Source organism: Meles meles, chromosome 10 (assembly GCF_922984935.1).
Source record: "Meles meles chromosome 10, mMelMel3.1 paternal haplotype, whole genome shotgun sequence".
NCBI lineage: Eukaryota > Metazoa > Chordata > Mammalia > Carnivora > Mustelidae > Meles > Meles meles.
Window position 1 is genome coordinate 15,434,892 of NC_060075.1, and position 26,965 is coordinate 15,461,856.

Consider the following 26,965-nt stretch of genomic DNA (forward strand, 5'->3'; position numbering starts at 1 on the left):
ATTTCCAGTAGGATACCTGCTGGTACAGAAGCAACCTGGGGAAGCCAGAGATGGGTGTGTTCCAGGAATAGAAACTTGCTGTGATGAGCAGAACGGAGACACATGAAGGGAGAGAAAGTGCCTTAGAGGCATCTTGAGGACTTGGGAGTTTGTCCTGAGAGTAGTGGGAAATAATTTAAAGGTTTTAAGCAGGTCAGTGACAGGAGCAGTTCTGCCTTTTGAAAAGAGTGCTCTGCTTGCTGTTTAGTGAACGGTGGGGCTGGGTAGGGCCAGGGTAGAACAAGCTTATGGTAAGACTTTAATCTCAGGTTGCCATGTCCTACTCCTGCGAAAAGAGATTTTAGAATTGTGGAAGATGTTCCTCTTAGGTCAAGGAAGAAACTACATAAAAAATTTAAATTTCTGCCCCACCCCCCCCAAAAAATCTACCATAAATAAAGATGAAAGCCAAATGTTTATCTTTCAGGGCTCTCAAAAAGCTTGAACTGCATTGTCCCAGCTAAGTAGTGATTTTGTTGTCCTGTCAAATACCTGACTGGCTGTGTGGAAACCCAGTGAATCAATGCATGAGATTGTATACCGCACTTCGCAAGTTAATGGGAATGAGAAAATACACATTTCATTTTTTCATAAATAATTTCTAATATGCAGTACTTTTAAAAGGTTTTCGTTTGAGTTAGCATGGGGGGGGGGGCGCAGAGAAGCAGGCTCCCTGCTGAGCAGTGAGTCTGACACAAGGATCGATCCCAGGATGCCAGGATCATGACCTGAGCTGAAGGAAGACGCTTGACTGAGCCACCCAGGCACCCCACTAATAAGCAGTATACTTACTGAGTAACTACGTGTGTATCGTGAAAGATAAACCAAGCTGGACACTAGTTAAAGGGGCGAGGACGTATTTTGGTCAGTAGTAACTTTTGCAATAGGGAGGAAGAGCTCAGGGTGAACGGAAATCAGCTTTGGTTTGTGCCAGGGTGACTGGCATTTTGCAGGGAGAATGTGGGGGTGGGGCAGTAGACCAAGGGAAGTGAAAAATTGCCAAAAGTGGAAACAAGGGGTTTGGCCCATGTGAAACCTGTACAAATGTTGTGCCTCCAGGTGCTGACTGGCACAAAGGGACGGACTTGAGTTTCTCCTGCAGGCACATGAAGTGGAACTGAGGGTCATCTTGGGGCTGTGGCCTTCAGTTGCTGGAAACAGGCTAGTGTTGGTTTGGGTCTTTTACAGACCAACGTTGGGGCTGGGTGAGAAGAGACTTAGAGCAGTCTGGCTAGAGTTTGGTCTAGGAGAGGGTATTTGTCCGTGTTTTTTTGAAATAGGGTCGTAACTAGGCTTGTGTTTATTATATTTTCAGTAATTTGGCTTCCATGTTTTTTTTCTTCTGTGCTAAAAACACAAAAGTTACAAATATGAGTTAAAATGTCACTACCTAAAATATTTTATCTGAGATAATAAATACAAATTTTTTTTAAAGATTTTATTTATTTATTTGACAGACTGAGATCACAAGTAGGCAGAGAGGCAGGCAGAGAAAGAGGGTGGGGAGGAAGCAGGCCCCTGCTGAACAGAGAGCCGATGCAGGACTCGATCCCAGGACCCTGGGATCATGACCCGAGCAAAGGCAGAGGCTTAACCCACTGAGCCACCCAGGCGCCCCGAAATACAAATTTTTAAAAAAAAATTTTTAAAAGACTTATTTAAGAGAGAACACACAAGCTGGGGAGGGGGGCAGAAAGAGAGAGAGAGAGAGTGAGAGAAGCAGACACCGCACTGAGTGTGCAACCTGATACAGGGCTCAACGCCAGGACCCTGAGATCATGACCTGAGCTGAAATCAAGAGTTGGACACTTAACCAACTGAGCCATCCAGGCGCCCACAAATACAAATATTTTAATGAAGCTCTTTCATGATCTCTAACTATATGTATGTATGAATGAACATGTATATACATTTTACCGAAATATCACAATTCATATACTTTTTAAAATTTAGATATGATTGGGTACCTGGGTGGCTCAGTGGGTTAACCCTCTGCCTTCGGCTCAGGTCATGATCTCAGGGTCCTGGGATCGAGTCCTGCATCGGCTCTCTGTTCAGCAGGGGCCTGCTTCCTCCCCACCCTCTTTCTCTGCCTGCCTCTCTGCCTACTTGTGATCTCTTTCTGTCAAATAAATAAATAAAATCTTTAAAATAAAATAAAATTTAGATATAATTGACATGTAACTTCCGAGTTTCAGGTGTACATTATAATTGGTTGTATGTATATATTATGAAATGATCACACTAAGTGTGGTTAACACCCATCACAGATTCTTCTTGTGATGAGAATTAAGATTTATTCTCTCAGCCACTTTTAAATATATAAAACAGTAGTCTTATATTCACCATGTTGTACATTATATTCCCAGGAATTATCTTATAACTGGAAGTTTGTGTCTTTTGATGCCCTTTACCCATTTTGCAAATTGTCCCTCCTCCACACACACCAGAACCCGCCTCCCCCTACTTCTGGCAGCCACCAATCTGTTCTCCATTTCTGTGAGTTTGGGGTTTGTTTGTTTTTTTTCAGAGTCCACACACAAATGACATCATATGGTAATTCTCTCTTTCTGTCTGTCTTATTTCACTTAACATAATACCTTCAGGGTCTTTCAATGCTGGTGTAAGGGCCAGGATTTCTTCTTTTCTTTAGCTGAATAATATTGCACTGTCTATGTATACCATATTCTTTCTATCTATTCATCCATCAATGGATTCATGTTGTTTCCAGGTCTTGACTGTTGTAAATAGCCCTTCAGTGTGCATGGAAGTACATATTTTTCTTCAAATTTGTGTTTTCAGTTCTTTTAGATAAATACCCAGAAGTGAAATTGCTGGGTCATAACATAGTTCTGTTTTTCATGTTTTGAGGAACCTCTGTCCTGGCGTTTATTGTGGCTATCCCAATTTATATTCCCACCAACAGTAAACAAGTGTTCTGTTTTCTTTGTATCTTTGCCAACCGTTTATTATTTTTATTTATTTATTTGAGACAGAGAGTGAGTACGAGGTAGGGAGAGGGAGAAGCAGACTGCCCACTGAGCAGGGAGCCACATGGGGCTCGATCCCAGGACCCCAGGACCAGGACCCAAGGCAAAGGCTTGAGCCACCCAAGTGCCCTTACCTTTTTGGTAATAGCCATCCTGACAAGCTCATTGAAATTTTGATTTGTATTTCTCTGATGATGAGTGATGTAGAGCACCTTTTCATGCACCTATTGGCCAACTGAATGTCTTCTTTGGAAATTACCTGTTCAGATCCTCTGCCCATTTTTCAAAGAGATTTTTCGAGGTTTTTGTTACTGAGTTGTATGAATTGCTTACATATTTTGGCTCTTAACCCCTTATGACATACATAATTTGAAAATATTTTCTCCCATTCTGTTGGTTGTGTTTTCATTTTGTTGATGGTTTTCCTTTACTGTGCAGAAGCTTTTTAGTTTGTAGTTCCACTGGTTTATTTTTGCTTTCATTTCCTTTCCTCTTGGTATCACATCCAAAGAAATCAAATCTGCCTCTGGTTTCTTCTAGGAGTTTTATGGGGTCTTAATATTGTCATCTTCTACCAAATTTGAGTTGATTTTTATGTATGAGTTAAGATAGTGGTCCATTCATTCTTTTGCATGTAGCATTCCAATTTCCCCAACACCACTTACTGAAGAGACTCTCCTTTCTTCATTGAATATGCTTGGCTCCTTTGCCATAAATTAATTGACTAAATATACAGGGGTTTATTTCTGGGCTCTTTATTCTGTTTTATTGATCTGTTTCTGTTCTTATGCCAATACCACACTGTCTCAATTTCTATAGCTTTGTAATCTGCTTTGAAACCAGCAAATGTGATGATGCCTTCTCAAGATTTCCCTGGCTATTTGGGGTCTTCTGTGGTTCTCTATGAGTTTTAGGATTGTTTGTACTGTTTCTGTGAAAAAAGTTCCATTTGAATTTTTTTAAGGATTGCACTGAATCTCTAGATTACTTTGGGTAGTATGGACATATAAATATATTAATTCTTCTTGGGGCACCTGCGTGGTTCAGTGGGTTTGGCCTCTGTCTTGAGCTCAGGTCATGGTCTCAGGGTCCTGGTATTAAGCCCCACTCAGACTCCCTGCTTAGCTGGGAGTCTGCTTCCTCCACCGACCCCACCCCACTCAAGCTCTCTCATTTTGTCTCTCTCTCTCTCAAATAAATAAATAAAAAAATCTTTTTAAAAAATTTGTTGGTAGTGTATAGAAACACAACGTATTTTTAAATATTTGCATCCTGCAGCTTCACTGAATTCATTATTCTAACATTTTTGGGTGGCATCTTTAGCATTTTCTGTATATCATATCTTGTTTCTGAAAACAGTGACAGTTTTGCACCGTGCTTTCTTATTTTGATGCCTGTTATTTCTTTTTCTTGCTTAATTCCTCTGCCTAGCATTTCTAATACTGTGTTGAATAAAAGTGGGGAAAGTTGTCTTATTCCTGATCTGAGAGGAAAAGCTTTTTATCTTTTCCCCATTGAGGATAATGTAACTTGCAGGCTTGTCAAATACAGGCTTTATTACGCTGCAGTGTATTTCCTCAATACCCACTTGGTTGAGAGTTTATCATAAATGGATGTTGAATTTGTCAAATGCTTTTTCTATATCTTTTGAGATAATCAGTATTTTTATTGTTCATTTTGTTTAATATAGTATATCACATTGATTTGTGAATATTAAACCATCTCTTAACCCTAGAATAAATCTCACTTGATTATAATGTATGATCTTTTTAAGGTATTATTGATTTTGGTTTGTTAATATTGTGTGGAGGATTTTTGCATCTATGTCCATCAGAGGTATTGGCCTCTTGTTTTCTTGGGACATCCTTGTCTGGTTTTGGAATCAGGGTAATGCTGGCCTTGTAAAATGAGTTTGGAAGTGGTTCCCTCTTCTGTGTCTTGAGGAATTTAAGAAGGATTGGTACTTAAATGTTCAGTAGAATTCACCAGTGAAGCTGTCTGGTGCTGGACTTTGGTTTGTTGGGAAGTGGTTTTTTTTTTTTTTTGTTTTGTTTTTTTTTTTTTACAGATTTTATTTATTTATTTATTTGACAGAGATCACAAGTAGGCAGAGAGGCAGGCAGAGAGAGAAGGGGAAGCAGGCTCCCCACTGAGCACAGAGCCCAATGTGGGGCTCGATCCCAGGACCCTAGGATCATGACCTGAGCCGAAGGCAGAGGCTTTAACCCACTGAGCCACCCAGGTGCCCCTGTTGGGAAGTTTTTGATTACTGACTCAATTTCCTTACTAGTAATTGGTCTGCTCAGATTTTTCTATTTCTTCATGATTCAGTCTTAGTAGATTGTATGTTTCTAGGAATTTATCCATTCTTCTATGTTGCCCAAGTTGTTGGCATATAATTGTTCATGCTAGTCTCTTATGATCCTTCATATTTCTTGGTATCAATTGTAACATTTCCTCTTTCTTCCCCCTAAGATTTTATTTATTTATTTGACAGTGAGAGAGCACAAGCAGGGGGAATGGTGGAGGGATAGGGAGAAGCAGGCTCCCCACTGAGCAGGGAGCCTGACGTGGGCGCCATACTTGGATCCTGGGATCGTGACCTGAGCCAAAGGCAGATGTTTAACTGACTGAGCCATGTAGGTGCCCTCCTCCCTTCCCCTTTTTTTAAAAGATTTTATTTGTAACATTTTCTCTTTCACTTCTGATTTAATTTGGGTCCTTTCTCTTCTTGGTGAGTCTAGCTAAAGTTTTGCCATTTTTTTTTTTTAAGTAGCTCTTAGTTTCATTGATCTTTTCTATTGTCTTTTTAGTCTCTATTTCATTTACTTCCACTTTGATCTTTGGTATTTCCTTCCTTCTACTAACTTCAGCCTTGGTTTATTCTTTTTTCTAGTTCCTTGAAGTATGAAGTTAAGTTTTTTAGTTGAGACCTTTCTTGTTTCTTGATATAGGCATTTATCACTATTAACTTCCTTAGAACTGCTTTTGCTGTATCCATAAGTTTGGTATGTTGTATTTCCATTTTTTTTTGTCTCAAGGTATTTTTTTGACTTCTTTGATTTGTTCTTTGACCCACTGGCTGTTCAGTAGTGTGTAGTTTAATCTCAACATATCTGGAAATTTTCCAATTTCCTTCTTATAATTGATTTCGAGTTTCATACTATTTGGGTCAGAAAAGGTGCTTCATAGGATTTCAATCTTAAATTTATTAAGTCTTGTTTTGTGGCGTAATGTATTATCCTGGAGAATATTCCGTGTATGCTTGAGAAAAATGTGTATTCTCTTGCTTTTGGATGGCATCTCCTGTATATGTTAAGTTCATCTGGTCTAAGGTGTCATTTAAGGCCAATATTTCTTTATTGATTTTCTGTCTGGACAACCTGTCATTGAAGTGGGATATTAAAGTCTCCTATTATTACTGTACTGCTGTCTGTTTCCTCTTTTGGTCTGTTAATACTTTGTATATTTAGGCGCTCCTATGGTGAGTGTGTACATATTTACAAACGTTATATGCTTTCATTGGATTGATCCCTTTATCATTATGTAACTATGTCTCTTATCATAGTCTTTGTTTTAAAGTCTATTTTGTTTGAGAAAATCTAAATACCACAGCTTTCTTTTCATTTCTATTTTCATGGAATATCTTTTTCTATCCCTTTGCTTTCAGTCTGTGTGTGTCTTTACATACGAAATGAGTCTCTTGTAGAGAACATAGAGAAGGGTCTTATTTTCTTTCCATGTATGTATTTATTTGTTTATCTATTTTATTCTTTACTTATTTAATTTTATTTTTTCAGTGTTATATTTTTCAGTGTTCCATTTATTTTTTCAGTGTTCATTGTTTATGCATCACACCCAGTGCTCCATGCAATATGTGCCCTCTTTAATACACACCACCAGGCCCTCCTAACCCCCAGCCCCCTACCCTCCCAAACCCTCAGTTTGTTTCTCAGAGTCCACAGTCTCTCATGGTTTGTCTCCATCTCCGATTTCCCCCAACTCACTTCTCTCCATCTCCCAATGTCCTCCATGTTATTCCTTATGCTCCACAAGTAAGTGAAACCATATGATAACTGACTCTCTCTGTGTGACTTATTTCACTCAGCATAATCTCCTCCAGTCCCGTCCATGTTGATAGAAAAGTTGGATATTCATCCTTTCTGATAGAGGCATAATATTCCATTTTATATATGGACCATATCGTCTTTATCCATTTGTCTGTTGAAGGGCATCTTGGCTCTGTGGAAAGAACCAAGATGCCCTTATCCATGCATTTAGAGTAATGACTGATGTACTTACTACCATTTTATTCATTGTTTTCTGGCTTTGTTCCTTCTTATTCTTCTCTTGTTTTCCCTTTGTGATGTGATCATTATCTGTACTAGTAGACTTGGGTTCTTTATCGTTTGTGTATCTACTCTAGGTTATTGCTTTGTGACTTATGAGGCTTATGTCAGATTTCTTACAGAATAACAGATATAAAGTCAGTAGAAGAAAGGAAATAACAAAGATCAAATTGGAAATAAATGAAATAGAGACTAAAAAGATAATAGAAAAGATCAATGAAACTGAGCTATTTAAAAAAAAAAAAAGACAAAACTTTAGCTGGACTCACCAAGAAGTTTAAGTTGATAATAATTTAAATTCGAACTCATTACTCCCCTCCACATTCTGTTTTTGATGTCACAGTTAATATCTTTTTATCCTGAGTATCCATTAACAAATTGTGGTAGTCGCTTTCACTACTCATAGAGTGAGGCAGAGGAAGAGGGTGCAGCTGCGTCTGCTGGTCCCCATCTCGGGACAGCATTGTAATCAGCCTCTAAACGTTTGTTGAAGTAGTAGTCTGACCTTCAGGCCACAGGTTGAAGATAAACAAATAGGCGTCTTGCACGGAAAGACTGGGGTTGTGTTTCAGTCTGCTGTGAGTGCTGTGCTCTGGGTGGGGCCGAGGGCACACAGCCAGTTTAGAACTCTTTCTGTTGGTTGCAGTCCTGTGAGACCTATGAACGTAAGTTCTATTGGCTGCCAGAACCAGGAGATTCAGGGGTGCCCTCTGGCTGGCAGCCACCCAAACTGGGCAGACATCTGTTTAAGCTCTTTTCCAGGAGATACTGGTGACCTGGAGTGAGCCAGATGGAGAGGGAGAAGATAGCACCCATCCCCCGAAGTGTCTGGAGAGGATGGCAGTCGGTGGCTAGATGTGTATTTAGTTAGGAGTCTACCTTCAGGCGGAACCTATGAAGACAAGCTAATAGCTAGCTCCCGTTTCCAGAAAGATGGAGTTTTGGTCTGTTGGCTCTCCCCCTGCTAAGTCCTGCAGTGTAGCTGGCTGGGAATTCTTTGTGACAGTCCTGTGGAATGTCAGCCCGGCTAGCCATCACGTCCAGGTGATCAGGAGGTATCCCCTGGGCAATAGCCACAAAAACTAGGGCACCAGACATGTGCACAACTTCCTTCCTTCAAGAAACCAGATCTCTGGAGCAAGGCTGAGGGAGAGTGCAGAGTTGGTCCCTGCTGGCCTCCATCTTTGGAGAGTATTTCAGTAGATTCCTAGTTGCGTGTTCAAGTAGATGCTTGCCGACCAGGGTGATGCTTTAAGCAAATAGGCCTCTTTCATAAAAAGACTACATGTGTTTGACCGGGCTGTCTCTGCCTCTGGCTGGGGAGGGGGGTGTGGAGGAGGTTAGGAGGCTAGTAGTTGGCCAGGTAATTGCATTTGAGCCCCTTAAGAATGGTTTCTTCATTTTCTGGGGCTGTGGGGATCTCGTGGACACAAACCCATTGGCTCTCAAAGCAAGATATTGTCGGGGCTCATCTCTCTGGTGCATGTCTTAGAAGTTGGGGTGTCAGATGTGGGATTTAGACCCATAGCTCCTTGGGGAGGAGCTTGGAGTTCTAAGTTCCTTTCTTATTGTGATGGCTGCACCAGGAGTGAGGTTTAGGGCAAGATTGTGTCTCAGCTTCTCCGACTGTTTTGATGTGGGTTTCTTTCTTGTTTGCCCTCTCTGTAGGAGTTGCTCAGCTAGTTTTTGGATTTCTTTCAGAGGAAATGATTTCATATAAACCTGTAGATTCAATCTGTCCATGAAAGGAGGTGAGTTTAGGATCTTCCTATGTTGCCATCTTGAATAGAAACTTCCATATACTTTTTATAGCCTACTTTCTGCATGCAACAATATGTTGCTGATGTTTTTCATAGCCATAAAAAGTCAAGTCCTCTATTCATGTTGAAAAATATACTCTCATATGTATATGAGAAAAGTAACTTTTCAGGGGCGCCTGGGTGGCTCAGTGGGTTAAGCCTCTGCCTTCAGCTCAGGTCATGATCTCGGGGTCCTGGGATCGAGCCCTGCATCGGGCTCTCTGCTCGGCGGGAGCCTGCTTCCCTTCCTCTCTCTGCCTGCCTCTCTGCCTGCTTATGATCCCTCTCTCTCTGTCAAATAAATAAATAAAATCTTAAAGAAAAAGTAACTTTTCAGTTAATTTATCAGTTCTGTGTTGTTAAAGGCCTAGACTACTTGTTATTTTTCTATCCTAAATAATAGTAATGAGCAGCCTTGCACTTACATTTTTATCCAGCTATGCAATTACCTCTTTAGGATAAATTCCTTAGAAATTGGATTGGGGGGCGCCTGGGTGGCTCAGTGGGTTAGGCTCTGCCTTCGGCTCGGGTCATGATCTCAGGGTCCTGGGATCGAGCCCCACATCGGGCTCTCAGATGCTCAGCAGGGAGCCTGCTTCCCTTCCTCTCTCTCCGCCTGCCTCTCTGCCTACTTGTGATTTCTGTCAAATAAATAAATAAAATCTTAAAAAAAAAAAAAAAGATTCTCTCTTTCCCTCTGCTCCCTGCTCTCTCTCTATCTCTAAAAAAAAAAAAAGAAAAAAAAAAGAAATTGGATTGGTAGGTAGGTCAGGGGGGTCTGCTCAATTTCCATGTTGATACACTGTGCTAACACCCTCTTTGGGCAGGTTGTACAAGTGAGGATGGTCCTGCTGCTTCACTGGACAGCGGGTTTGGTTAGTCTTTGTTGCATTTGCAAATCTCACTGGCAATAAAGGATATCTCTTTGTCATTGTAATAGTCTTTCTCTGGTGAGTAATGAGACTGAATGCTCTTTTCACATTTTAATTGGGTATTTTATCTTTTTTAGCTTGTCCATTTAGGGCCCTTCCCATTTTTCAATTCTTTAAAACTGGATTTGTGAGAATCCTTTGTATGTATAAAGGGTTTCAACCATTTTTCTGACATACTGCAAATATTGCCCCAATTTTCCATTTGTCTTTCATTCTTGTTTCTGTTCTCCTTGTTTTGTAAGTTCATAGACGCTGATGTTTATCAATGTTTTCTTTACAACTTCTGTGGTCTGTGGTTAGGATTATGAAAATAGACCTTTCCCTTCCAATCTTTTGTAGTCTTCTCTTTTTGGGAGAGAGGATGTATAAGCATTTTTTTGAAGTATAGCATGTAAAAGCCTCAGCCATCACAAAGTGAAAGCATTCCAGATTCTGACCCAGAAAATCCTGACCAGGACATTGGGATACTGCAATAGAAGGCCTAATGTGATTTCCGAACTGGTGGACCCGTGGTCCCTACCCACTTGATTTAATAACCCATTTTTTACTCCTGAGTTAGAAATGTCTGTTTGCTTACATTTTCACAATTACTTGTTCTATTTCTAGCCTTGCTATTTTAGTCCATTGATCTTTCTGGTTTCGTCATTGTCATAGTCTTCTAGCTAGCTGAATGATATTTATAGGACACTTGCAAAACTGGCTGCCTGAGCCCCACCTCATTGTTCTTCTTTCTCAGATAAGTCACAGAGCCTCCCCTGTCTGCCCAAACCCTTTTTAGATTTTAATTATTAATTCATTAAATGTATCTGTTAATTTAGGAAAAAGTGACTTTTTCCCTAATATTATCTTTCTAAGAGCAGAGTTTGTCTCCAGTTGTTCAATGTTTGTTCTATGCTCCTTGCTATTTTACTGTTTAGTTATGAAAGATCCTGAAAATCTTGTTAAGTGTATTCTTGGGCATTTTAAGGCTTTTCATTATTGTTGTGAATGGATTGTTTTCTTACATTATAAATTCTAGTCTCACAGTTTGCATGAGTTGTATTTGCAAAGGCTAGTGTTTGGCTGTTGATTGGCCAACAGCCAGCTCACTGAACTCATTCCTCATTCCTAATGGTTTTTCATCTGAGCCTTTTGACTTTTTTAGGTTTATAATCACATCTGTCTAGTGATTTCAATCCATCCCTCCAGGTAGAACTCTTCCGGTCAACATTTTAATGTGTTTAAGATTCCATAGCTTACATGTGATAAACTCACTCCCATTGGCTCTCCTTCCTCTTCTTCCCAGCCCAACTACTTATTCGGGTTCCTTCCCCTCACTGTCCTCACTTCCTCCCCCCAGAGATTCCCCCAGCCCACTAACCCAGCTGCAGCCATCCCTATTCCACAAGAATGATTCCTGATAGCATCTCTGATGACCTCCATGCCTCTACACCTAAACTTTGCTTTAATCTCCCATGTCGACCTCTCCCTTACTATAAGGACAAGTGGTCATGTCCTCATTTTCTCTCACCTTCTCGGGGCATCCATCACCTGGCATACTTGTGGGTGTCCTCCTGCATCTCTGGTTGTTCCTTCCCCATCTCCTTGTGGTTTATCTTCCTCTTTTTTTTTTTTTCCATTGTTGGGAATTCTTTTTTTTTTTATTTTAATGTTTTATTTATTTGACAGACAGAGATCACAAGTAGGCAGAGAGGCAGGCAGAAGGAGAGGAGGAAGCAGGCTCCCCATGGAGCAGAGAGCCCAATGCGGGGCTTGATCCCAGAACCCTGGGATCATGACCTGAGCCGAAGGCAGAGGCTTTAAACCACTGAGCCACCAAGGCGCCCCCCCCATTGTTGGGAATTCTTAGTTCATTTTAGACCCTCATTTTTTTTATATTAGTCTCCATGTAGGTGATTTCACCCATTTTTTATGATTTTAATTACTAATCATATGCTCACAACTCCCAACTTTGTATCCCTGGACTAGGCCTTACTTAGCTCCAGATTCATGTTATCTAGTTGTTTCCTTGGCATTTCCACCCGAATTTCTCAAAATCATCTTCAGTTCAGCATGTTCAATGTCGTTCTTGGGATATCTTTCCCCACAGCCATTCCTCTTCCAGTCCCCATCAGTGAATTCCATCACTATACAACCTGGGGCTGTCCTCCTCCTCTCTTCTCCCTTCTCATCCTCGTCAATCCCCACCACGCAGATTTATCCTCCTAGTACAGGTCCCATATCATTCACCTTTCCTCCTTCCTTACCACTGGCACCACTCTGGTTCAAATAACCCTAGCCTCTCACTGGGCTGCCAAGAGAACATCCTGACCACTTTCCTTCTGCAAGCTCTTATTCTCCTTCAATGTCTCCTCCCAGTATCCATGCAAATCTGTGTGGTTCTTGTGCTTACAATCCTTTGTTGTCTTGCCCTTGCCCTTCTTTGTAGGTAAAGACCCAAATCCTCAACTTGGTTTATAGGCCCCACCAATGAGGCTCCCACCTGTGCTCTTACCCATTTTCTTAGCTTAAACAGTCTGCTTCTTGTAGTTGATTACCCCAGTTACCACCTTCTGGGATTCCCTCACTTGCTGTTCCCTTGGGACTAGAAACCCTCTCCCCTTCCACCTGTCACCATCTCCAGTTAGCTATGATTAATTCTCTGCTCAGGGAAGTCCTTCTGAGGCCTTAAACTGAGCCCAGTCTCCCTGCTGTGATCTCCCTGTGAGCTCTTAAGTGGCCTTGAAATTTCCTTCATCTTGATTATCAGATTGTAGTTGCTAATTTGTTTGCTGGTCTATCCAAAATCCATCTCTTCCAGTACTCGAAGCCCGGGAAGGACAAGGATATGGGCATGTTTTGCTCCTTTTTGTATTTCTTTCTCCAGTGCCTGGCATGTAGTGGCCATTGAAACATTTTGTGAATATATTTTTTTCTAGGTAGAAAATAAATTTTTTGTTTAAGTAGTCTCTACACCCATTGTGGGGCTTGAACTCATGACCCCAAGATCAAGAGTCACACACTCCTCCGAGCCAGCTAGGCACCCTGCATTTTTTTTTTATCTTGATTTTGTATCCAACTATTTCATTGAAAGAGCTTGAGTCAGTTTGAGTCCTTGGAAAAGCAGTGGCTAACAATTGCACATGGAAGAGATGATCAGTTGGGAGGATAAATGAGGGAGGGAGCAGGGGTGTGCAGGGAAAACCTCCCAGCCACAGTGCAGGTGACAGCAGTGAGGGTCCCATTAGCCAGGGTGTTTTGCTTTGTTAGTGAACCATTAGGTTTTATCTTACCAGTATTTCATTTATAATTTTTGAATCAACACTCACACAGGAGAGGGCAGTTGGGTTTTTGTGTGTATTAGGTTCTGCAGTTGCTGTCCTTCTGGTTTCATTAAAAAGAAATTGGAAGCTTTTCTTGCCCTGGATCCTTCCTTGGAGATTCAAAAGAACTGATCTGTGAAAGTGGATCTGGCACTTTTGAGGACGTACTTTTTGGCCACTAGTTTTTTTCTGTTGTTTTGGTTCTCTTGGTTTTTTTTGTTGTTGTTTTTAATCTTGAGTAAATGTCAGGAAAAATTTTTATGAATATGTATGCAAATTTATTAACAAAGAACTCTGGGGAGTAATCTCTGGTTTTTTTCTCCATTTCCTCTGTGTTGGTGATTATTTCTTCTTTTATATTCTTCATTCTATACATTTATATATTTCCACTATAATTCATCATTTATCAAGTCCATTTGTTTCTGATTTGTAACTTATTCATTTAGGCTTGTTTTTGTTAAATTTCTACAGTCATTTCTCAGGTACTTCTTGGGTCAGATGTATAGTTTGGGGTTTTTCTTTTTTATTAACAAGGCTTACCATCATTTTTAGATACATGTATCTTTAAAGTCCTTATCTGAGAGAGCGCCAGTTTTAAAGTCCTTATCTGAGAGAGCGCCAGCGAGCACAGAAGCAGGGGGAGGAGTGGCAGGCCGAGGGAGAAGCAGACTCCATACTGAGTGGGAGTTTTCTGGCATATTCTCCCAGATTCTTTTCTATGCATGTATTTGTCTCCCTGGGTGTTGTACATACCAGTAATATTTGTATATTCTATAGATGCGTGTATATATGTAGGTACACATACTTCCATGAATATGTGCATTTTCTATCTACATTTATCTGTGTCCATGTTCTAGTCACCTGTGGAGAAGGATGGAACGCCCTCCATGTTTTCATTAAGTCAGGACTGATGATGCATACACACGTCACTGGGGTATGGAAAGGTCTTTTTTAACTTACAGAGTTAAGGTTCATGGGAGAGCAGGACAGCCCTCTCAAGCAGCTCTGAATTGACCTTGAGAGGGCAAGGCAAGGAGACTGGCTGGGGTGTTTATTGTGGCTGAGGTGAGGGGTCCCACAGTAGGGTGGCAGCTTGTGTGGTGTGGGTCTTTTGTTGTCACCCAGGCTCTCCTGGCAGTTCAGAAGTTGGGGCAGAAGAGAAGGGAAGCGTGAGGCTTAAGGGCTTGCAGCAGTCATCAAATAGAGTCCCGACTCCTCTTTACAGTTTATGTCCATCTGTGTGTATATGTGTAGCTAAGTCCGTATGTACACACACATACACAAACTGTCCATCTACGCACACATATCTGCGTATTGCAGCCTTCACATTAGTAACTTTTTTATGTTAGTAAATGTAGATTAACCTCATTCTTTCAAGTAAGTGCATGGATTTCCATTGCATGGCTGTGCCATGATTAGCTGTTACTTGGTGGGTGAATAAATAATTTCTGGGTTCTGCTTTTACAAATAATGACACCCTGACCATCATGCACACACCTCTGTATGGGAGCAACTATATTCGCCATCCGACAGCACTAAGCTCTTTCATGTTATACTATACAATCAAGGTCCCACATTCTTTAAAGTTACACTCTAGTGGAGAATGGACAAGGGAGGATGGTTTACTAATATGTTAGTATGATTAATGCTATGTAAACATAGAAAACAGAGAAAGGAAATAGTGATGGGGGTGGTCTGCTACCTAGGATGGTTAGGGAGCCCCCCTTTCCCTGCTTACAATAGGGCAGAGAGATGTGGGAATGACTATGGAATATGAGTGAAAAAGCATGATTTTGTAGAAAAGTCTGTTGGATAATTTTTCAGTCAAAATGTGTATGTATCTTAAATTATGATGGATCTTGTCAAACTGTCTTCTCTTAAAAAATACACACTCCTTGATACAACATTAACACTTTTAAAAAAAATATTTTATTTATTTATTTGACAGAGATAGAGGTCACAAGTAAGCAGAGAGGGAGGGAGAAACAGGTTCCCCACCGAGCAGAGAGCCCGATGCGGAGCTCGATCCCAGGACCCTGAGATCATGACCTGAGCCCAAGGCAGAGGCTTAAACCACTGAGCCACCCAGGCGCCCCTAACATTAACACTTTTAAAAGAAGATTTATTCAGGGGTGCCTGGGTGGTTCAGTGGGTTAAAGCCTCAGCATTCGGCTCAGGTCACGATCCCAGGGCCCTGTGATCGAGCTCCGCATTGGGCTCTCTGCTCAGCTGGGAGCCTGCTTCCTCCCCTCTCTCTCTGCCTGCTTGTGATCTCTGTCTGCCAAATAAATAAATAAAATCTTAAAAAAAAAAAGATTTATTCATTTTTAGAGATGGAGTGAACAAACACGAGGGGAGGGGCAGAGGCAGAGTCTGACGTGGGGCACAGAGCTCAATCCCATGACCCTGAGATGATAGACCTGGGTTGAAACCTCCGGTGGGGCACTTTAACTGTCTGAACCACTCAGGTGCCCACATTCTTAAGTATCTGTGTTCTTTCCTTCCTCATCAAAAAGGATGGTAAAAATTTTTTGAATCCTTCGATATGGTAGACAATTAATTTGTACTTTGTTCATTATGAGTAAAGCTGAACATCTTTCACAGATTAAACATTTTTTTTTTTTTTGACAAATTGCTTATTTATGTGATTAGCAACTCTCCTACAGGCCATTTAGCCATTATTATACTAGATATTTTTTTTCAATGTTTGTAGTTTATCTTTTGATTTTGCTATCAATTTTTTGGCATACAAAATTTAAAATGATTAGTTCATCAATTTACCAAGCATTTTCACTTAAGGAGCTAGTGTTTTGTGTCATGCTTATTGGCCTGCATCATTCATGCTTCTATGACACTGAGAGTTCAGAGGCTTTTAGTGTTTCATCTAAAACATTAAATTCCTTGATCTTTTCACAATTTGTTTAAACTTAAGGCCCAAGGCCAGAGGTAAGAATTCGGCTTTAAAAAGCAACAAAACACCTACCTGGTTGTCCCCAGGCCATTAATCATCCTTTTCTCTGGCTCCTCTGAATCGATTTACCATGCTGCTGTTATTATAAGCCCAATTTGCATATTTAGCTCTACTTTGTAATTCATTGTTTTACAGATCTATTTTGGCACCAGTAGCACACGGCTCATGATTACAACTTTACTACCACTTAGGCTAATAACTTCCCTCAAATTCTCTCACCTGAACATGTTCCCAGAAGTTCCCTGATTTTTCTTATATGTTCATTCTTTCAAATTAACCTTAAAATCAATTTTCCACCCAAAATTGACTCAAAAATCCTATTGGGATTTTTTTTCCCTACTGGGATTTTGAATCCTTTGAATAGAGTTTGAGAATTCACTAGAATTACAGATTATTTTGAGACGTACTTTCACAATCCATTTTTCTAAGAACTATATTATATATATAATATATATAGTTAGTTATAAAATTGTCACTAAATGTAAAATTGAGTAAGTCTAAATTATTTTAGACTTACTCTAATTTAGAGTAAGCCTATTTTTCTAGGAAATACTCAAATTTACATATTCTTTAGTTATAATTTTTCTTGATACCTGTCTTACACATTTATTCCTAAGTATTTTATTTTTGTTCCTATCAGCTGTGTCCCACACATTTAATATTCTGTATTTTCATCGTTTTCATTTTTCATGAGGTTTTGACTCCTGGATTTTAGAAGTGCATGGAGATGTTGCTGTTATCTTTTATTTCTAGTTTGATACTTCCAGTCAGAATATATTCTAGGGTTTTAAATATTTTTTAAAGATTTAAATAATCTCTATACTCAATGTGGGGTTCAAACTTACAACCCTGAGATCGAGTCGCATGTTCTACTGAGCCAGCCAGGCGCCCCTAGGATTTAAATCCTTTAAGGTTCATTTTATGCCTCCAGAACCTGGTCTATTTTGGGGAATGTTCCATGGGCGGTAGAGAGGAATGTGTACTCTGCTATTTGTTAAGGTGTTCTGTAAATGTCAGTTAGACCCTGTTGGTTGATGGCATATAAAGTTCTTCTAGTCCTCAATTTTGCTGACTAGTAGTTCTATCAATTACTGAGAAAGGGGCACAGAAGTCTCCAACTGTATGTGGATTTACCTAGATCTTCTTTCAGTTTTTACTGAATATAGTTTGAAGCTCTGCGGTAAACCTTTAGAATTGTTGTGTCTTTGTGGATAAACCTTTCATCACTGTGTAATGTCCCTCTTTGTTCCTGGTCTGGGCTGATTTTTAGAAGTAGAGATTAACAGAGTGATCTTTTTGATAGTGAATCAAAGATGGGCCTGCAAATCTATCTTGTAACAAAATTCTCAGATGATTTTTATAATCACGCAATAGATTTCTTCCTTACAAACAACAGAAATTGACTTTGGTTCACTTAGGCAGAAAGGAACTTCTTATTGGAATAATATCCAGTAACATCTATTGGATTGCTAGAGTCCTGCTATGAAGCCCAAACTGGTATTTCTGTAGGGAAGCCAAAAAACCCCAAAAAAACCAAAAAAAAAAAAAACCCCAAAAAACAAAAAAGGTGGGGGGCAGCAGTTGCTCTCTCTGATCCTAGGTAGTAGAGCAGTTATGTAACCTAAATTGAAACCCTCAGGTCTCACACCACCTAAGACTTTAAAATCTGTTGCAAAGGTTGGGGAGGAATAGTTCAGAATTCATGGCTGCTGGTGGTGTGAACTGTGGTTTTAAAGGACAGAAAAGGCAGGATTGGCAGATGTATTGCCATACTTAACTGTGGCACACTTTGGTCATGGTTCAAATGCCTGGTTTCTTTTGGTTCCTACCTTTCCCCTTTTTTGAGCCTGGATTTTCAGTAGGGAAAATTGTAACTTATTTTGGGAGATAAATTAGAAAATACTACCTAATACTTGCTAGGGCGAGTACACAACAGTTATGGAGTAAGTATCATGGGTTGTTCGCATGGCAAGTGGAAATATTTACTGTTTTGGAAGGCAACAGGCTTTATACGCAGGATGGGCTCTCCTATTCTGTATCTTAGGGGAACCTAAGAGGTTGAATGGCACTTGATTGTGTGAGGGAGCTACATGTGACTTTGGACAAGTCATCACTTAGCCCTTACTTTCGGCTCATTGGTAACATTAGGTTGGACTAGACCTGCTAATCTCTAGGTCTGTCCAAAAATTGCAGTATTCTGTGACTGGAGAGAGCCTTGCTGTTCCTGTCACTTTATTTAAACATCCTTGTGAAATTAGTTAAACTACCAAGTGCTTGGCTTTTTGCTAACTTGAGGCAGCCCTGGGTTCACAGATGTAGGAGAGGGGAGTGTCCGAACTAGCCAGTTAACAGAGCATGGTCTTGGCCAACTGGCAGAAATCCACTCTGAATATGGAAAATGGAAACCAAACAGAAAGTACTGTCACACACAAAGCATCATGAACATAGATAACCCATTTTTATCTTTTCAGAGACTGTTAGATTACATCTCTAAATAAACTTCCTCCTAATCCATCCTGTCAGAACTGAAGGGGGACGAGTGGATGTTAGGTAGAGGAATCCTGCATGACTAACAATGAAAATTAGAAATTGAGCACACTAGACTGGTATGAAAGTGGGGGAAACCAGATCTCTCATATTCCCCCGATACTGGTTTGCTCTGGAGATATTGAGGAGTGGGCGCAGAGAGGTCTGACCTGGCCAGTACGTGTTAATGTCAGTCCTAACTCACAGGGTCACTCAAGATGCCTACAATAGCTGGGCCCAAATAAAAGACCTAAGATGTCAGGAAGGCACAATTTATAGAATGGCTGCAAAGGACATTCATTCATGCAGGTGGAGAGATGATTTCCCCTTATCACAAAAAAAATCCATTTAGAAGTGACTGGGCACAATAAATTGAGTCATTCCTTATGACCTACAGGTTCTTATAAATGCCTCACTCCTGGGGGCCCTGTGTCTTTTCTCATCGGTCTGTGTTGTATGTGCCATTTCTGCATTTACTCTCCCCATTGAGACCAAAGGACGGGCCCTGCAGGTAAGTGATGCAGAAATCTCTTCAGTATTCTTAACTACCATCTTTGAACCAACGGGAATTAACCTGGAGTATGGAAATTCTTTTTTTTTTTTTAAACATTTTATTTATTTATTTGACAGAGATCACAAGTAGGCAGAGAGGCAGGCAGAGAGAGAGGAAGGGAAGCAGTGGAAATTCTTCTTTGAAGCTGACCTGACATCCAGGTGTGTGCTAACACATAGTGTTTGCTTCATGGGTTCCAGTAAACAAAAACCTGGGTATCCGGTTTGTTTGCATGGAACTTGGAGCAGCACTGAAACTAAAGTAACCAAGTGTTCACTCCAGATCTCTGCCAACAGGGACAAAACAAAACACCCAAGGCTTTTTTAGGTAGTATGCTTAAATTAGCATTCTTGAAAGAGGATACTTATAGTGTGATTTTTCTGAATGAGGTCTTTATCCTACTAGAATTAACTCTAAAGCTACCACTGCTAATGTCAGGTACACAAGGATAAATGCTAGGGTCTTAATTACTTTAAAGTTTATTAAGAAATCTTCTAGTACTAGTTTTGAGTGCTAGACACTGAGGATGAATGGAAAAGGCTTTTTATTAAGTGTATTGATCTAATGAATCACTTCTTATTCCAGCAAATTAAATGAAGACCTGTAAACCAATGTCTACCAGAGAAGAAAAATGCACTTTATCTTTACGAAGAGCTGTGGTACATTTTTAAAAATTTGATTTATTTTCTGTACACTACTTGGTAATTAAACTGATGTATTTTTTCAAAAGTACAGCACATGAGAATGAGGTGGGTAAATTTTATACTGATAACCTTCTTGGGAGATTATGAGAATGTCTATAAAAAATATACTTTTAAGACTGGAAAGGTTTCTATAGGAGATGGGTAGGGGGGAAGGTAGCTTTTCTTCTTTGAGATCAAGTTTATTAGTTTCTTAGAGAAAATGTATACATATTTGGTATTTTCCCATAAGGTCTGTACCAAAAAGTTGGCCTGAAATTTGGTAGCTAAGCCATAAACATAAGGGCATCATTAAGCCTTTCAAAATAGTCACATTCACAATTTAAATTTGCATTTATTTAAATTGTGGCCTCCATACTGATGAAAATTGCTTATTTATGTATATGCTTACATTAGCATGATTCTTGTATATAATTGTGAAAAAGCTGGGAATAAACTAATTTTTTTCCCAGATCCTGTTTTCAGTGTAATTTCATGACTTTATGGGAGACTTAAAAAAAAAAATTAAAGAATGCACAAAGTTTTTCTACATCATGCAATTACTTACCTACCCTTTGCATGTGGGACATCACACCCGTGCATACCACTATACTAGGTTAGGTATGGTGTAGAAAACAAAACACCTAATTAGGTCTTTTATGTTGAGATGTAATCTTTTATTGCTATTTAGGCATGTTGTAGACATCTCTAAAACTGGGGACCCCACGGCTTGTTCGTCTACTACTCCCATCCGTACTTTGCAGTGGAAAAAGAACTCACTGCAACACAATTAAGTATCACTGTATTAGCAAACTCTGTGTAGGAGAGGGTTTATACACCAGTTTCAATAGGGGTGAAAATCCTTCCTATTTGAACCAAAGGTGCAAAAATGGCTTAAAGTCAGGAAATTTTCTCTGTAAAGGGCCAGACAGTAAATATTTCACTTTGTGAGCTAAATACTGTCTGCCACACACCTCCACCACCCTTTCAGCCTTAAAACAAAACAAAACAAAACAAATTTAAATCCCTCTCTCTTAGACTGTGTAAAGAGCGCCAGAGGTTAAATTTGGCTAACAGGCCATAGCTGTTAGAAATAAATTTCTAGATCCAAGATGGAATAGCTCCTGCCCAGAGTGCCGTATCAGCAAACTGAAATTTAAGAGAATATGAGAGCTGGGAGGAGAAGGAATCTTGAGTAGACTCCCTGCAGATCCCAAGGTGAGGCTGATCTTGACCACTTGAGATCATGACCTGAGCCAGAATCAAGTCAGACACTTCACTGAGCCACCCAGGTACTCCAGAAAGCTGAAATAACCTTCATGTCCCTGTAACTATTCCACTGGCCCAGAAACCACGTGTTCAGTGTGCCAATCACCAAGCCAACTCTGGCCTCTTATTTTTTATCTGATAAAAGCTTCCTGCCTTCTACCCCAGCTTTCAGTTCTCTGGACTCTTGGGAATGGACACTGCTGCTCCATAAAGTGTCAAATAAGGTTTGTTTGGGTCACCTAAAGCATTTTTAACTCGTTGTGGCAGTAAGGATGAGCATCTGAAGCAGACTGCTAATGGCCTGTGGAACAATAAGACACATAGGCAAGGAGCCTGCTGAATCCTTTGAGTTCACTGTTCCTCTCATCAACACCAAGGGCCGTGGCTAAGTTACTTTAGGCTTTGTAAGCAGCTCTCTGATCTAAATGGGCTGTGTGTTAGAGAGAGATATATATATAACTGTGTGTGTATGTATGTAAAATGTAGTTCCCAGAAAGGTACCACAGCAATCCTATTGGGAGTCTGCAAGGGGTGGCAGCAGTTAGCAACTCCTAAACCCTCAAGGTACATCCTTTGCATAAACTGCTGGGAGACTTAGGGAAACAGGGTAAGAAATTTAAACTGTTCTAACCAATGGCACAACAAAATCTAAATGTGTACAAGCTAGACTACTAAAAGCCACTGCTAATTGGAGTTCTGGACGCCAAAGATGCAAAGCTGGTGGGCATGGAATGAACACAGAACAAGGTAGACTGACACTAAGTCACTTGGCAATCTCAAGAAAAATTCTGTGTCACAGTACACAGAAAACATCACAAAATCCCCAAGCCTTCTTGGGAATTAATCTGGCTCTGAGAAACCCAAGACATAAGATCTTCAACTTTCAAAGAATTGAGTTCTCTATCTCCAACACACCTACTTAATGTCCAAGAATTGTGGTCTTGGAAGCTGTATCTATTGACAAGAAGTGCACTTAAAAGTAAGGGTTCCCCAATCAACAACCAGGAGGGGATACCTATTTTTAACTGGTATGTAGAAGTCTCTAAGAGGTTTCAAAATCCGATGATAGTTTGATTCAGTGCAAAAGGCTAATAAAGTTTAAGATACTCGAGATACCTAAAACAAAACTGTAAGATGATGGGACACCTTCAACTCCCCTCTATCTTCCTTGACCTGAGTAATCAGTCTACTCCTCCATTATCTGCATTGTCTTTCCAAGGCAAAGGTCCTGTAAGTTAGTGGCCTTAAAATGGCAACAGTTCCAAGGCCAGAAACCTAAGACAACAGCTCTGTCTCTCCTGTCACATCTGTCCTAGGGGGTCCATCATCTAAAACACTGGCCCACAAATTGCAATCAACTTGGACACTGGAAAAAATGTCCTCGAAGATTTTATCAAATTTGAGTATCCCCATATCTACTCTGAAAAGGACCTCTACCCCCTCCATGGGGCTAGGGTTGATGGAACTCCAAGGGTTTCTCCTGTAAGTTACTGCCAGTTATTCCCTCAAACTGCCAAGGGGAAATTAAAAATTAATGGAAAACCTTACCAAATCTTGAGAGCTACACTCAATTTTAAACGCCACTCAGTGAAGCCTATAGATGGCATCCTGGTAAAACTGTCAGAAGCTAGTGAAGAGTGAGAAACTTACCGAAGTCAGCTCTTCCGGACCACTATAACGCCTGGTCAAGAGAAATTGCACATTGTCTTTTCCTTTTCAAATCAGATTCTTAGGAATTTGGTTTTAGGAAACCCACTGGTTATTGATCCTTTCTCACCCAGGGATGGCAGTTACTATCTTGTTTCACTTTGTTTCCTGAGACTATGGCTTTCTCCCTGCTGGGGCCTGTAGGTTGTTCATTCTTGTGTCTGTAGGGAGCTCAGATGTCAGGTTGGGGCTCTAAAAGATGGCTGTACAAAAATGTGGGTTGCTCCCCTTTTGTGGCTGGGGGCCTACCAAATGTTGCTAGCTCTCAGGGAATTGCTAAGGTCCTTTTTTCTTTTGGTTATCTTTGGGAGGAGTTACGGATCTTGTCAGGGAAAAATCTTTTGGGGTGTTTGATATTGTCAGGAATATTTACTGTTTTTGCTGGCTGAAACTTGGCAAGGTAGTTGCAAGGATTTTTTTAAAAGTAACTCTATAGTACCCTATGGCCAGAAGATGGCCAAATAGCAAGGAAATACTCAAGAGCCTAACAGAACTTTTAGGCCGTCTCCCTTAAGAGTCAATGAAATTTATACAAAGAGGGGAGCCAAACACAAACAGCTCTAAACCTAGAATACAGCAATCTTTTGAATTCTTAGTTGAAGAGCGGCCTCCAGATATTAAAACAAATTGAAGATAAAGTAGTTGGATGGGTGGGTCAGCCTCTCGGTATCCTTCAGGGTACAACCCAATTCTTTAAGGAATTAAAGAAATGTCCTTGTGTTACAAATTGTGTCTTTACAAGAACAGAAAAAAAACCACTTCTCCTCTTTACCTCCCCTAGTCATAACAAGTCTTGTAGGTATTATAAAAATTCTGGACTTAGGAAACAAAGATTCTTCTAGGAGGAACTTGCCTTCTTTTTCTGGGCCTTTGAGATGTAAATGTTCTAACCAGTCTTTTCTAGGAACCAGTAAGGGCCACTTCTTTGGAATGCAAACCTGGGGGAGGCAATTGTTACTTTAAGGCTGTTTGGAAATCACGGAAGTGAAAAATTTTTATGTCTTCTCCACAAACTTAACTTCCTCTATCTGCCAGAAACACAATTTGGATCCAGTTATTCTTGACAAACTAGTGAATTTAGTTTATTATTGTATCCATCTTATGGCTAAAATTTTAAAACAAAAGCCAGAAGATACCTTCTGTTTGCATCTGTATGTCTATGCATGTTACACATAGGATTTTTTTCAACGTTCAGATGGTACTGCCAAAATTATAAAGAGCTCTAAGTTGCTTAAAGACAAGCACGTGTTTATATAAATCAAGTATACTCTCAGAAATACAGAAACTCAAAATATTTTTTAGGTTCAAGTGATCTAGGATAATCTTTGGTTTAAAAAATAGAGCTATTTTTAAAGTTTCTTGGCTTAATTAAAACAGGCAGGTCTTTTAGAGTTATCTACATTAAATATAATATAGACATAGCTCTTTTCTCCCTAGGGTTTACTGAAAGTCAAATAAGGTGATGGTTAGCTGTTTAATGTCTTATGTGTAATCAAAAGAACAAATATAGAGATCTTTTCAACAATATAAACTACGCTTTATGGTAGGTTTCCTTAACAACTGCTTCCCAAAATTTTTTTGTGACCTGAAACTTTGGTTATACTGAGGTAAATTAAATGATGGAGATTCACTGAATATCTAGATCATTTACAAGTAAGATAAAATACAGAGATGTTAACTATTGAACAGAAGTTTATCCATGTTTAGCTTCCTTTTACAGAAGAAATAAAAATACTTGGGTATTCTAGTAAACATGTTTTGTGCCACACAAAAATTTCCTATGAGGAATACACTTATAGAAATTATAAAATATATTTATACATTTATCAATCCACAAAATGCAGCCTAACAGGCCCCAATTGCTTACTGTTGAAGGATTAATGATTCTAAGGAGCTGATAATTCTAAATAATATATGTAAGTAAAGGAAGCATCTCCACAATAAAGGATGTGTTTTAGGTAAAAAAAAAGTTATCAGATACGGAGATGTGTTTTTATTAAAGGAAAAATAATCTGTCTAAAGAGAAACAATGGATTGTTCCAGAGTGAGAGGAAAAAGAAGAGCAAAACCTGAATGAATATTAAAAAGGTTGTTGGTTTTGTGGCAAAGGATGAGACTGGAATGGATTAAGTTTTTCTTTTTTTCCCCCCAAGATTTTATTTACTTGAGAGAGTACAAGCAGAGGGGAGAAGAGGGAGAAGCAGATTTCCTGTTGAGTGGGGGAGCCTGGTTAGTCGGCTAAGTTTTTTAAAAAATGAGTTTTGATATCAAAAGTACACTGGTACAGGGGCACCTGGGTGGCTCAGTTGTTGAGCATCTGCCGTTGGCTCAGGTCATGATCCCGGGTACTGGGATCTAGCCCCACAATGGGCTCCAGCCCCACAATGGGCTCCCTTCTTGGCAGGAAGGCTGCTTCCTCCTTCTCCACTCCCCCTGCTTGTGTTCCAGCTCTTGTGGTCTGTCAAATAAATAAATACAATCTTTAAAAAAAAAAAAAAAAAAAAGTACACTGGTACAAAATTAGAATTTGTTTTTCTGCTCAAAGGGTAGTTTTCTTAGATTATTGGTCTGCTCTTAAAATAATGTAAATAAACACATTTCTTTGCTTTCTAGGCAGATTAAAGAATTTGTGTCTTACCAGAACAACTGACCATGCTTTGTGTTGTCTTTAAGAGGTCTTCTAGTATTTAACCCAGTCTTCTCATTATTACAAGAACTAAGTTTTTAAAGAAATAACTATTTCTGTTATTTACCTTTGAATGACTTTGGTTAAAGGGGTATCTCTGACAAAATTCCCCCAACTCAAATTCTAAACAAAGTCTTTTTTGACTTTGAACTAATGGGCATTTTCTAGAGGGGCCTTGGCACATCTCAAAAGATTCTTTTTCTAAAAAGGAGATAGAACAAAGGGCCCTACCAAATTTCAGAGTGTTAAACCTTGAGTACATATTTCACAACTAAGGAAGGTTCCATCTGGCATCTGGTCCTATGTAAACACTTAAGATTCAAAATCAAATTGACTAGGAAGAAAAGCAGACATTAAGATGAAGTGTTTCCTCCTAGGACACCACACCAAGAACTATTCCTCCATCCCGCACCCCCCCGACCATCCTCTATGATTTTTGGGGTCCATCTTTTGCTTCCCCTTGGCCGGCAAGGAGGATACTATTATATACGTATCTCAGGTCATTACAAAGGAGGGTAACCAACCTACAACCAATTACTATATCTGGTGGGAGGCTGGTGATTTGGTAGTTCTTTATACTTGTCACAAACTTCTCCCCAATTTCCAGTGCCTCACTTTCTCTGAAACAAACTCACTGGATAAACACTTCTAGGGAAGTAGACAATTAGATGAGATGCATAAGCAGGCCAACTGGGTTAAAGAAACATCCCTCTCTATATCATTCCTTGATTTCTAGTCGGTTTGGGATACAGGGATGTAGAATAGAAACAGAAAGATGTTCACCTTTAGCCCAAAAGACTGACCTACAGCCCGCACAGTTTCGATAAGGATCAAATACGTACTGGTTGCTACATTCCTCAAAGGCCTTATGACTGCCTGTACCTTCACTGATAGTTAATAGTGAGCTGAATCTTGTGGAAGTAATTTTACAAATAGAAATTCAAAGACATTTGTGATCTAATACTGTACACTCCCTTACCCCTTGAGCACCGGGCATATAACCACCAGCAAAAGGACAGCTCTTTCTGCACACAGGTCCTGACCCTGCGCTCTAATAAAAGCAACTTTTGTACCAAAAAAATTCTTAAGAATTCTTTCTTGACTGTTCATTTGCCACCCTGTATCAGTTGGAACCTTGACCCGGGAGCACTATGCAAACCAT

At 39.9% G+C, this 26,965-nt stretch overlaps 1 protein-coding gene across 1 annotated transcript in view; it reads left to right on the forward strand.

The window, feature by feature from the left end:
- Window positions 1–21,311, forward strand: part of SVOPL (SVOP like) — a 67,375-nt gene extending 46,064 nt beyond the window's left edge. The window contains exons 14-15 of the mRNA XM_046020243.1: window positions 19,306–19,419; window positions 21,219–21,311. Coding sequence (XP_045876199.1) covers window positions 19,306–19,419; window positions 21,219–21,311 — 207 coding nt within the window. The remainder of the gene's footprint in view (window positions 1–19,305; window positions 19,420–21,218) is intronic.
- Window positions 21,312–26,965: the final 5,654 nt, after the last annotated feature.